Below are 13024 nucleotides of genomic sequence, written 5' to 3'. Positions count from 1 at the left end.
TAACAGTGTGTTTCCTGTTTCCTGCAGACGTCCAGCTGCTGGTGGTGGTTAAAGAAGAGCCTCTCCCTGACCAGCAGAAGTGGAGCACCAGTCTGGACCAGGAGGACCCAGAGCCCCCCCCCACACATTAAGCAGGAACAGAAGGAACTCAGGATCAGTCAGGAGGGAGAGCAGCTTCAGGAGCTGGAGGAGGCTGATATCACCAAGTCCACTTTCACTCCTGACCCTGTGAAGAGTGAAGATGATGAAGAGAAACCTCAGTCCTCTCAGCCTCATCAAAGACAAACTGAACACATGGAAACAGAAGCTGATGGAGAGGACTGTGGAGGACTAGAACCAGCCAGGAGCTCAGATCCAGAGAGCAGTTTACAACCAAAGACTGAGGACGACACTGGAGACTCTTCTGAAGACACTGATGACTCTTCTGAACCTGACGCTGAACACAGTGCTGATTGGAAGGAGACCAGAGAACCTGCCTCAGGCTCAAACTCACTGAAAAATAGACAAGAATCTGTCAGTGATCCCCGACGTAGTGCTGAAAAGAAACCATTCAGCAGCTCAGTCTGTAAGAAAGCTTTTAGATATAGAAGACATCTAAATCCACACATGAGAATCCACACAGGAGAGAAACCCTTTTGCTGCTCAGTTTGTGAGAAAGCTTTTTCACAGCATGGAAATTTAAAGAAACACATGAGAATCCACACAGGAGAGAAACCATTCAAATGCTCAGTTTGTGAGAGAGCTTTTTCACAGAAGGAACATATAAAGGGACACATGAAAGTCCACACAGGAGAGAAACCACACAGCTGCTCAGTCTGTAAGAAAGCTTTTTCACTGAATATCAATTTAAAGAAACACATGAGAGTCCACACAGGAGAGAAACCACACAGCTGCTCAGTCTGTAAGAAAGCTTTTTCACTGAATATCAATTTAAAGAAACACATGAGAGTCCACACAGGAGAGAAACCATTCAAATGCTCAGTCTGTAAGAAAGCTTTTTCACAGAGTGGAAGTTTAAAGGAACACATGAGAATCCACACAGGAGAGAAACCATTCAAATGCTCAGTCTGTAAGAAAGCTTTTTCACAGCGTGGAAGTTTAAAGGCACACATGAGAGTCCACACACGAGAGGAAAAATACAGCTGCAATGTTTGTGACAAAATATTTAAAAGGCATGGTAATTTCAAAAGGCACAAGTGTGTTGGTCGTCAGTCCTCACAGCTTAATGAAATTCAAACAGGATAGCGGAGAGGCAGAGCCTCCAATCAGCAGCTCAGCTGAACACATGGGAACAGAAGCTGATGGAGAGAGCAATGAATAAGTCTGATGACAGTTCACACATGAGAGAAATGTGTCTGGCTGGATTAACATTGTTGCACAACATCCATATAAGACTTAAAGGAACTCCATCTTTATCAACATAAGTGGACAATATGTTTAATGTTTTTGTCATTCTGATGTATACGTTAACCACTGACTGTTGATGAACCATTTTATTTTGATTGAGGGCTCCAAGTTTCCGTATAGAGATATAGGATGATTTGATGCATTGTTCTTTATTTCTAGATGTTTTGTATCATTGCTATCCTGTTAATGAGCCCTGTTTTACATAAATGTACCTGTTATCGGAGTGTTTTTGCTTCTGTGACTGTAAGGGAATACATTTGTCTATTTTGTATCCTGATGACCTAATGCCGTTACATGTAATATGTTACTCCCTCAGCCTGTTTTCACCCATCTGCAACCGATTAGCTAATAATCACAAATGTTCATTTCTTTGACCCCTTGACTCGACTATTTCTTGTTTAATAATCGTTACATCTCCTCAGGACCAAGTTCCCGTGTTCTGCCTTTCACCTGCTGATCACCCACTGCTCATTTAAGGACTGACCTTTACAATGGACCAGCTAGTCTTATGGCGCATTTCCACCACATGGTCGGCCTCGGCCACGCTCGGTACTGCTTGGCCGCGTTGGGCCTTAACAGGGCCGGCTCACTTCATGCTGCGCTTCCATTACAGTTTAGGAACTGGGGTAGTTACTATAGTAACGCAGTGTAGGCGGAGCCGTGACGTCATCTTCAATGAGAACCCCAGAAAAACAACACAGCCGTTAGCTGTTAGCACTCAGAGATCACAGCTCCTCATATCTGTTCAGAAACTCGACAAAAGTTAAACAAGTACACACCACAGACTGCCTGTGTCATGGTGAATACAGTTGCTGCTTTATTTATGTCTGTATAGGCCGTTGTTGTGAGTGTGGACGGTCAGAGCATATACTGCGTTAGCTTAGCCAATCTCCATCTAGGAAACACGCATTTTAAAAGGTTTTTCGCCTGCCGTCTGTCTGCAAACTTGCCAAAGCATTAATTCATGGTTTTTACTAACCGGTATCAGTATGTTGTTACTTAGGCATCATTTTGAAACGTGTATTACAATTAAATCACGGTCAAATATGTCCATCTTGTTGTAGTTGTAGCCCCCTTGCCAGCGATCCTCTCTCTAGTTTAGCATACTCAGCCCGACTCAGCCCTGTTTGTTGGCCCCGATAGAACCACAATTTTGTCAGGCCAGAAAAGAGGTGAAAAAGTGGCCCCGGGCCGGGCCGTAACTAGGCCTAGTGGAAGCGCAACCAAAAACGGGCACGGCACGACACGGCACGCTTAAACCGCGCTCCGCGCCATGGTGGAAATGCGCCATTAGTGTCTTAATGCAAACGTTTTGTAAAGTGATGCTAGACCAAAGACGTGCTGTTGGGCTGTGTGCTCTCTGCAGGACGGGGTCTGGACTCAAACATTGTTTATGGTATGAGAGCTTCACTCTGTTTTTGTTGTCCAAACGATGCCAACAGAGCGATACGTCTTCTTTCCAGCAGATGGCATAAATGTTACATCATCCAGTTCAACTGTCATCCACATATTAGTGATTCAAAACAGCAATGTGTGAGATATGGCTAGTAATTGAGTCACAATGTCAACAGAATGTGAAGAGGTTACAGTCTTGCGGTTATGGCCAAGATGTTGTTTGTTGTTGTAAGAGATAATAGGGATTGATGCAGAAAAAACCCAGAAGATAGTCTGGATAGAGCCTTCAAAGAACCAGAAAGGCTTTTGAAGATTATCAGGGATATAGAAAGAATACAAATATTACAAATTATTATACTTTTTGCAGTGTTAACATCTAAATACCACATTTAAAAGTACTCATTAATTAATAAATCACATTTATGTTATAATTATGTATTTATCAATTTGTTCATCACCTTAATATTTAAGCTGATAAAGTTGGAGCTATTTTTATTAACATTATTGGCTATGCTGCTTGGTAGTTAATTTTTTGTTGAAATACGAAATAATTCACGAGTTGATTTTATTTTGTATAAAAATCTGAATCTATAAAATTAGCTGTAAAATACAATTGTGCCATAAAAAGTTCCATATTTTCCTCTGAGATATACTGTTGAGGTGTTAAGTAGCAGAAAACAATTATATAATAAACAATTAGGTATAGTATAAGTTCCTCGAGTAAATAATACAGCAATAGAAGTGTGTACATGTAGAAGAATATACCATTAATCGTCCCACAGAGGGGAAATGTACATTCTGCATTTCACCTATCCTAGTGTTAGGAGCAGTGGGCTGCCATATGTACGGCCCGGGTAGCAGTGTCGTCAAAGGTGCCTTGCTCAGGGACACATCGGTTGCACTTGGTCTTTCGGGGACTCGTACCGGTGACCTTCCGTTTCCCAAGCCAAGTCCCTATGGACTTCGGTGCTGGACGAAGTATTCCTGGATCACATCAGTTACCCATTGAGGATGTTTGAACCCAAGCCAATACAGTGCAGACTATGTTGTAAGTTTGGTCACAGGTCTTTGGTCTGTTGACATTGAACATTTATGAGTGCATATAGGTAATCACCGGGGCCCATTAGTTCAACACTTTTAATCCCTATCTGATCAAATCAGATTTGGATTTTGGGTAGTTCAAAACCAAAAAACAGGATTAGGATCACTTTGATATCCGATCAGATCAGGAAATCAAATCCAAGCTTTCATCTGGATCAAATCTTCAAATCGGGTAGTTCAAACCGACAACACAGGATTGGGATCAGTCTGATCCCAAAAAAATGGATTATCTTGATCCCACCAGAGGGGTGGATTTTGAGTGGATTACCAGAACAAAATGAACTGTACAATTTATTTAAAAATATGTTTCAATATAAATAAGATGGCAAAGTTTGTTACACAATGTTTAGCCTTCATGGCAAATCAATTTTATTTTTCAATTTCTGGTCACGTTTGTGGTGGCCTATTTTTTTTCCAACCAAATGTTGATGACATGACAGGATGATCCAGCTGCCTTTGAATTCATGTTTTGTTGTTACCCTAGTGGGAGTATTTCTTTTAATTACAATTCCATTATGATTTGATGTCCTTTATGTATTTAAAAATATAATTAGACACTATAGATGTCTCTGCAATGTGGTCTCTTGTCTTCCTTGTATTCATTTCATTTCATTTCAAACCTTTATTTATCCAGCTGTATCCCATTGAGATCATTGATCTCTTTTTCAAGGGAGACCTGCTCAAGTAGGTTCCACATGAAACATTAAAACATAAACAGAACAACAAAAAGGACATCATACAGCATCATTAAAGGGATTACAATTTACATAACTATCCACATGAACAGGTACCAACAGCTTCCGATTCAGTAGCATCCAACCGAGCTTTAAAAACATTTAGTGGCACCAGATTGCTCAGTTTCCATTTCAATTGCAGACTATTCCAAGACAGAGGAGCTGCGCATCTAAATGCTATCTTCCCTAAGACAGTCCTAGCAGTTGGCACATTTAATAAAACCACAGCATGCGATCTCAGGCAGCAGCCACTTACAATTCGCCGTATGATCAGGGAGCAGATGTAGGATGGAAGTTTCCCTAACATGGCTTTATATATAAAAATGTACCAGTGACTGAGCCTCCGTACAGTTAGTGAAAGGCAAACCAGCCCTTGCATACAGGGTACAGTGATGGGTTAATGCTTTACAGTTTGTCACAAATCTCAGTGCACTGTGATACGCAGCATCTAACTTGATCAGGCAATGGGCAGGTGCATTCATATAGATCAGATCACCATAGTCACCACAGTGACTAGCATTTTTCTGGCCTCGAGCGAGAAACAGGACTTGTTCCTGTAGAAGAAACCTAGCCTAACCCTCAGTTTTTTAAGCAGGTTATTGACATGACGTTTAAAAGTGAGACAGTCATCAAGCCAGATACCAAGGTATTTGTAACAGGTAACCACTTCAAGTTTTATTCCTTGCGTAGTTACAATATCTAAAAACAGGCTCTGGTGTCTTTTTAGCATTACCTTGGTTTTATCAACATTTAAAAGAAGCTTTAGTTCAGAGAGCTGAGCCTGAATAATGTTCAAAACAGCTTGCAATTCAACAACAGCCTCCTTAATGGAGGGACCTGCACAGTACATAACGGTATTGTCCGCATACAAATGTAAGGTTGCTCTATCGACATTTTCACCTAAACTATTGATGTAGATGGAGAATAAAAGTGGGCCTAAAACAGAACCTTGAGGAACACCATTAAATCAAATCAAATCAAATCAAGGTTTATTTATAAAGCACATTTAAAAGCGATTTTTGGTCGGGCCAAAGTGCTGTACATGTAATAACTACAATCACATAAAAACACATTTCTATAATCACAATAAAAGACAATAAATAAAACACAGGGAAAAGTCAGGAGTCGTGCTCCGCTCTGACTAAAAGGCCAGGGAGAAGAAGTGTGTCTTAAGAGTAGATTTAAAAACCCCTAGGGTCTGGGCCGACCTCACATGGAGGGGCAGAGTGTTCCAGAGCCTCGGTCCAGCTGCTGCGAAGGCTCGGTGCCCTCGGGTTTTGAGCCTGGTCTTGGGCACTATCAGCAACAGCTGGTCAGCATTAGTAATGTTTAACCACTCAGAAGACAGCCCATCAAAGTGAACACATTGGGACCTTTCAGAGAGGTAGTTCACAAACCACCCCACTGCATGGCTGGATATGCCAATACTGAGTAGCCTCTGCTTTAAGATGCGATGATCGACGGTATCAAACGCTTTGGAAAGGTCAATAAATAGAGCTGCACAACTCTGCTTATTATCTAAAATACTCGCCACATCATTCACCACTTTCATTGTGGCAGTGATGGTGCTATGTTGCTTTCTGAAGCCTGACTGATGTTTAGACAGGATGTCATTTGTACATAAAAACTCCTTTACCTGCTCACTCACTAGGCGTTCAAGAACCTTAGCCAGAACTGATCATTTAGAGATTGGCCTATAGTTATTTAATAAGGTGGCCTCCCCTCCTTTTAGTAGAGGCAGGACATACGCTGACTTCCACAATTTTGGAATTGCATTTGTGCTGAGGGAGAGGTTAAAAAGAGAAGTGAGAGGTGGAGCAATAAAATCTGCAGCTATCTTTAAAAAGAAAGGTTCTACGTTGTCCGGGCCGGCCGGTTTCTTAGGATATAGCTTAGATAATGCTTCATGAACAACATTAACAGTAAAAGGAGTAAAACTGAAAGGGTTTTCCAGACCACATTGTTCAGAGTCACAGACTGTGGTGTTCACAGAAGCAGAATTAGTCACAGAATCAATCAGAGAGCCACAGGACACAAAATGCTCATTAAAACAATTTAACATAGAAGCCCTGTCCGATATAGTGCCAGATGCTGTGGTAAGGCACGGAGGTAGCTCATTACGGATATCACCGGTGGATATTGATTTTATGGCTTTCCAAAATTTTCCAGGATTATTCAGGTTTTCTGTGGTAACTGACGGATAATACTTACACTTAGCACTTTTGACATGTGATGTGAAGCTATTTCTTAGCTGCCTAAAGCGTAGCCATTCTACCTCTGAGCCTGATTTCCTAGCCTTTGCCCAGGCCTTGTTTCTCTCATGTAGGAGACTAGACAGTTTAGCAGAAAACCAAGGATTGTCTCGTCCCTTTACTCTAAAAGTCTAGCTATAATTTCCATAAAACCAAGATAAAAATAAGACCATGCAGTTTCTACATCAGCACACAGATCGATTTTACCCCAATCAAAATCAAACAGGTCATGAACAAAACCCTGCTCCACAAAATGTTTTTTGTCTCTTTTACTGATAATACGAGGTTTAACCTTTTGGACCTTAGTGTCCCTAATTGTGGCTACAACACAGTGATCACTCAGATCATTAGCAAATACTCCCACAGATGAGTATTTATGGGGAAAATTAGTTAAAATGAGATCAATTAAGGAGGATTTATTTGGGGACTTAATGTTAGGGCGAGTAGGACTGTCTATAATCTGAGTAACATTCAGAGAGATACAAAGGTTTTTAAATCCTCTGACACAGAAGTTAACCAGTCCCAATTAAAATCACCAAGCAGCACTATTTCCTTGTAGTCAAGTTGAGATAAAAGTTTTGCCAATGAAGATAAAGAGTCCTTGACAGCTGAGGGGGGTCTGTAGCAGCCCACCACCACGACCTGTTGACCCTTTGCTACTTCAATATTTAAGGCTAAAAATTCTAGTTGTTTACTAATAGATTTGGAAACCATCTTGGTTACACAAAACTTATTTTTCACATAAATGGCAACGCCACCACCTTTTTTAGGACGGTCGGTACGATATACACTATAACCATTTAAGTAGATGTCAGAGGCCAAAATAGATGTATCGAGCCACGTTTCTGATAAGACAATGACATCAGCATCAGTCGAGCTCGCCGAAATGCGGACAAAATCTAACTTAGGTAACAGACTGCGCACATTTAAGTGAATGAATCCCAACCCAGATCTAGAAATAAAATCAGCAGGAGTAGCTATCTGACTACTGCTACTGGGCGGTCCAGGGTTTAGTTGTACATTCCCTGATAGTAATAATAGCAAAAAAAACAAGCACCTTTTCCTCTTAATCGACACACATACATTGTCATCTGCTTTAAAGTCACCAGCAAACTCCGCGAAAGTGAGATTAGAGCTCAAGAAGCAGTCCTGAAGAACCATCATAGCAGGCAAGTGAGAAAGACAAACATTTGTCGAACTGAATGTCTGTGACAAGGCAACCAGTAATTGTTTGTGTAACACATCCGAACCTTTACAGGGGATGTCCACTGCGGCCGGTAGAACAGACCTGAACCCAGTCGACTTCTCAGGATGACCAGAGAACTTCTCATTGTCCAAAATAGCTAACAGGCACAGCAGAATCACGATAGGGGCCATTTTCCCAGACCAGCACACAGTATCCGCGATGTTCTTGGGGCAAAAATCCTCCTCCTCACAGCAGCAAAGGACAGGCGAAAGCAGCAGCGTGGAAGCGCTCCGGTCTCTCCGTGGTATCCCCGGGGTAAAAGGTCTCCTCAGCAAAGCAGCACACACCGCAGCACACGACAGGTGGGAGCAGGCCTCCGCAACAGCAGAACCAGGACAGGTGGAAAGCAGGCCCCAGCCGCGGCAAATCCTCCTCCACACAGCAGCACACGCCCGGTGGAAGCAGGCCCCAGCCCGAAGCGTGGAGCCACTCCGGCTCTCCGCGATGTCTCCGGGGTAAAATCCTCCTCAGCACAGCCGTACTCTACAGGTGGGAGCAGGCCTCCGCAGATCGTAGACACCAGACAGGTGGAAAGCAGGCAGCAGCCGGTGGAGCCGCTCCGTCTCTTCGCGACTTCTCCGGGGGAAAACCACCTCAGCACAGCCGTACTCGACAGGTGGGAGCAGGCCTCCGCAGATCGCAGACAACAGGACAGGACGGACCAACAGTGACACGGTCTCAACACGAGTGACATGAGATCCACTCAACACGAGTGACACGAGATCCACTCAACACGAGTGACACGAGATCCACAAATACCAGACTTTAAAGAGGATGTCCAGCTCAGATTAATGCTTTATGGACCTGCTGGTGCTGGCAAGTCCAGCTTCATCAACTCTGTCGCAAAATAACTCGTCAAGCTGCTGTAGATGCACTCCTCCACGGGAGCTTCACCACAAAAGTAAGAATCCCTACTTTGCAGTAGCTCCCCAAAAAATATGTATCTGAGTCTTCAAAAACAAAGCGTCGATGAAACCCTAGCTCCTAGTTTTTCTATTCAGAGCACCGCATGTGTTGGTTTTATAGTCAGATCGTGTCATCAAACAGAATTGTGTCAGATTGACCTTCTCTGTGTTTAAACTTTCTAACTCATTGGACTGTTTCCGGTCTCCCATCTTGAACGCCATGCAGGATGAACCGAGTGGATTTTCATATCCACTAGATGGAGATCGGTAGGATTAAAGCACTGATATTCAGGATCTAGTCATCTTGAAAAGTCTGAATCTGGATCAGGGTGATCCTATCCTGAATTGCTTTGAAATACTGGGACAGAATCTGTCCGAGTTGTCTGATCCTGGATCACAAAAAATGGGATTTCAAAATCTGATCGGATCTGATTGAGATTACAAGTTTTGAACTACTGGGCCCGGGTGATCAGATTCAGTGTTCAACATGTAAGAAGTAGAAAGTACAGGTATTTGTGTTCAACATGTAAGAAGTAGAAAGTACAGGTATTTGTGTTCAACATGTAAGAAGTAGAAAGTACAGGTATTTGTGTTCAAAATGTAAGAAGTAGAAAGTACAATTATTTGTGTTCAACATGTAAGAAGTAGAAAGTACAGGTACTTGTGTTCAAAATGTAAGAAGTAGAAAGTACAGGTATTTGTGTTCAACATGTAAGAAGTAGAAAGTACAGGTATTTGTGTTCAAAATGTAAGAAGTAGAAAGTTCAGGTATTTGTGTTCAACATGTAAGAAGTAGAAAGTACAGGTACTTGTGTTCAAAATGTAAGAAGTAGAAAGTACAGGTATTTGTGTTCAAAATGTAAGAAGTAGAAAGTACAGGTATTTGTGTTCAACATGTAAGAAGTAGAAAGTACAGGTATTTGTGTTCAACATGTAAGAAGTAGAAAGTACAGGTATTTGTGTTCAACATGTAAGAAGTAGAAAGTACAGGTATTTGTGTTCAAAATGTAAGAAGTAGAAAGTACAGGTATTTGTGTTCAAAATGTAAGAAGTAGAAAGTACAGGTATTTGTGTTCAACATGTAAGAAGTAGAAAGTACAGGTATTTGTGTTCAACATGTAAGAAGTAGAAAGTACAGGTATTTGTGTTCAACATGTAAGAAGTAGAAAGTACAGGTATTTGTGTTCAACATGTAAGAAGTAGAAAGTACAGGTATTTGTGTTCAAAATGTAAGAAGTAGAAAGTACAGGTATTTGTGTTCAAAATGTAAGAAGTAGAAAGTACAGGTATTTGTGTTCAACATGTAAGAAGTAGAAAGTACAGGTATTTGTGTTCAACATGTAAGAAGTCAAAGTAATAAGTTGTCAGAAAAACAAGTAGTGGAGTAAAGTACTGATACCAGAAACATGTACTTGAGTACAGTCATGGCGGCCCGTACCCACCATTGAGGTCACAGAGGTCCGGACCTCGGTAATGCTTTCGAGGTGTATATAATAAAACTCGTGAAATAACTGGACATAATTAACAGTGTTCTTCGTAGTACTTCCATTTACTGGCGGTGGGGGCGCTGCACAACTAAGTAGCCTACATTAAAACAAACAGAAGAAGACAACATTAATTTATCAACAAACAGCCTCAGTACGGACTTGTACCCATAGATGTATAATAAGGGAAGGTGAAATAAATACTTTACATTAAGTCATTTTCGTGGTGTGTAAATAATGATGTATGGGAGGCTGTTAATTCTAAATAAAGTTTCCACACAAAGTTCAGATAAAAAAATAAAGATAAAATAAAATAAAAGTAAAAAAGTGCCATCTTTCCCCCCCCCCCCCCCCCCCCCCCCCCCCCCTCTCGTCCCCTTTTAGTTTCTTCATCTCCTCCCGCCCAGTGAGACACACCTGCACTGTGAGGAGGAGGAGGAGGAGGAAGAAGATATTCATCAATGATGTATTCGGTAGCTTTAGCCAACTCTCTGAAAGATGTTGTCTCCCAGGCTCTCATCTATTTCACTACTTCCAGGTCCGTAACTGGGTTGAACTAAATAACCCTTCCTTCCCCAATATCGCTCCGGATTCAATAATTGACTTGTTTGGTCAAATCAAACAAGATTGGGAAGAGGAACTAGTCCAAGCAATAGATGAGGTCTGGGATGGCGCATTAGCGAGAGTGAACAATAGTACGTCCTGTGCCAGGCTCAATCTTATAAACTAAAAGTTGTCCACCGTATCTATTACACCAACTCTAAACTCTCCAAAATATACCCTAATGTCACGGATACCTGTAACAGATGCCACACGTCACCAGCAAACATGACTCATATGTTTTGGTCTTGTCCTCGCCTACAAGGATACTGGACAAGCATGTTCAAACACCTAGCTGAGGCCTTGAACGTGGTATTGACACCATGTGCAGAAACTGCCATTTCTGGAGTACTACCTGGCCACCGAATGATGAGGGGGAAACTAAGGACAGTATAGCCTTTGCATCTATTTTAGCACGTAGAAGAATACTCCTAGAGTGGAAATCTTCGATTCCACCTAAAGCATCTCTATGGCTTAAAGACCTAATGATGTACCTGAACTTGGAGAAGAGGTCAGTTACTCTTTATAACAGCTGCTAGTTATGGGTACTTTTTACTGAAGTACATTTCAAAGCCCATACTTCTTTACTTTTACTTGAGTAAAGAAGTTTAGTCAGTACCACTGCTACCCGGGCCGTACATATGGCAGCCCACTGCTCCTAACACTAGGATAGGTGAAATGCAGAATGTACATTTCCCCTCTGTGGGACGATTAATGGTATATTCTTCTACATGTACACACTTCTATTGCTGTATTATTTACTCGAGGAACTTATACTATACCTAATTGTTTATTATATAATTGTTCTCTGCTACTTAACACCTCAACATTATATCTCAGAGGAAATTATGGAACTTTTTATGGCACAATTTTATTTTACAGCTTATTGTACAGATTCAGATTTTTATACAAAATAAAATCAACTCGTGAATTATTTCGTATTTCAACAAAAAATTAACTACCAAGCAGCATAGCCAATAATGTTATTAAAATCAGGTCCAACTTTATCAGCTTAAATATTAAGGTGATGAACAAATTGATAAATACATAATTATAACATAAATGTGATTTATTAATAAATGAGTACTTTTAAATGTGGTATTTAGATGTTAACACTGCAAAAAGTATAATCATTTGTAATATTTGTATTCTTTCTATATCCCTGATAATCTTCAAAAGCCTTTCTGGTTCTTTGAAGGCTCTATCCAGACTATCTTCTGGTTATTTTCTGCATCAATCACTATTATCTCTTACAACAACAAACAACATCTTGGACATAACCGCAAGACTGTAACCTCTTCACATTCTGTTGACATTGTGAGTCAATTACTAGCCATATCACATACATTACAGTCACAGAAGCAAAAACACTCCGATAACAGGTACATTTATGTAAAACAGGGCTCATCAACAATACATCAAATCATCCTATATCTCTATACGGAAACTTGGAGCCCTCAATCAAAATCAAATGGTTCATCAACAGTCAGTGGTTAACGTATACATCAGAATGACAAAAACATTAAACATATTGTCCACTTATGTTGATGAAGATGGAGTTCGTTTAAGTCTTATATGGATGTTGTGCAACAATGTTAATCCAGCCAGACACATTTCTCTCATGTGTGAACTGTCATCAGACTTATTCATTGCTCTCTCCATCAGCTTCTGTTTCCATGTGTTCAGCTGAGCTGCTGATTGGAGGCTCTGCCTCTCCGCTATCCTGTTTGAATTTCATTAAGCTGTGAGGACTGACGACCAACACACTTGTGCCTTTTGAAATTACCATGCCTTTTAAATATTTTGTCACAAACATTGCAGCTGTATTTTTCCTCTCCTGTGTGGATTCTCATGTGTTCCTTTAAATGTTCCTTCTGTGAAAAAGCTTTCTTACAGACTG

At 41.0% G+C, this 13024-nt stretch overlaps 1 protein-coding gene across 1 annotated transcript; it reads left to right on the top strand.

Annotated features, from left to right (window-relative positions):
* Positions 1 to 506: 506 nt before the first annotated feature.
* On the top strand, positions 507 to 1781 carry LOC117486848 (zinc finger protein 79-like). Its single transcript, XM_034135421.1, has one exon. It carries the CDS (start codon positions 607 to 609, stop codon positions 1243 to 1245), a length of 639 nt encoding a protein of 212 aa, XP_033991312.1. The 5' UTR covers positions 507 to 606; the 3' UTR covers positions 1246 to 1781.
* The last annotated feature ends 11243 nt before the right edge of the window (positions 1782 to 13024 follow it).

This window comes from Trematomus bernacchii, unplaced genomic scaffold (assembly GCF_902827165.1).
Source record: "Trematomus bernacchii unplaced genomic scaffold, fTreBer1.1, whole genome shotgun sequence".
Taxonomy (NCBI): Eukaryota; Metazoa; Chordata; class Actinopteri; order Perciformes; family Nototheniidae; genus Trematomus; species Trematomus bernacchii.
The sequence above is the reverse complement of the archived record's forward strand: the minus strand, read 5'-3'. Positions and strand labels throughout refer to the sequence as shown.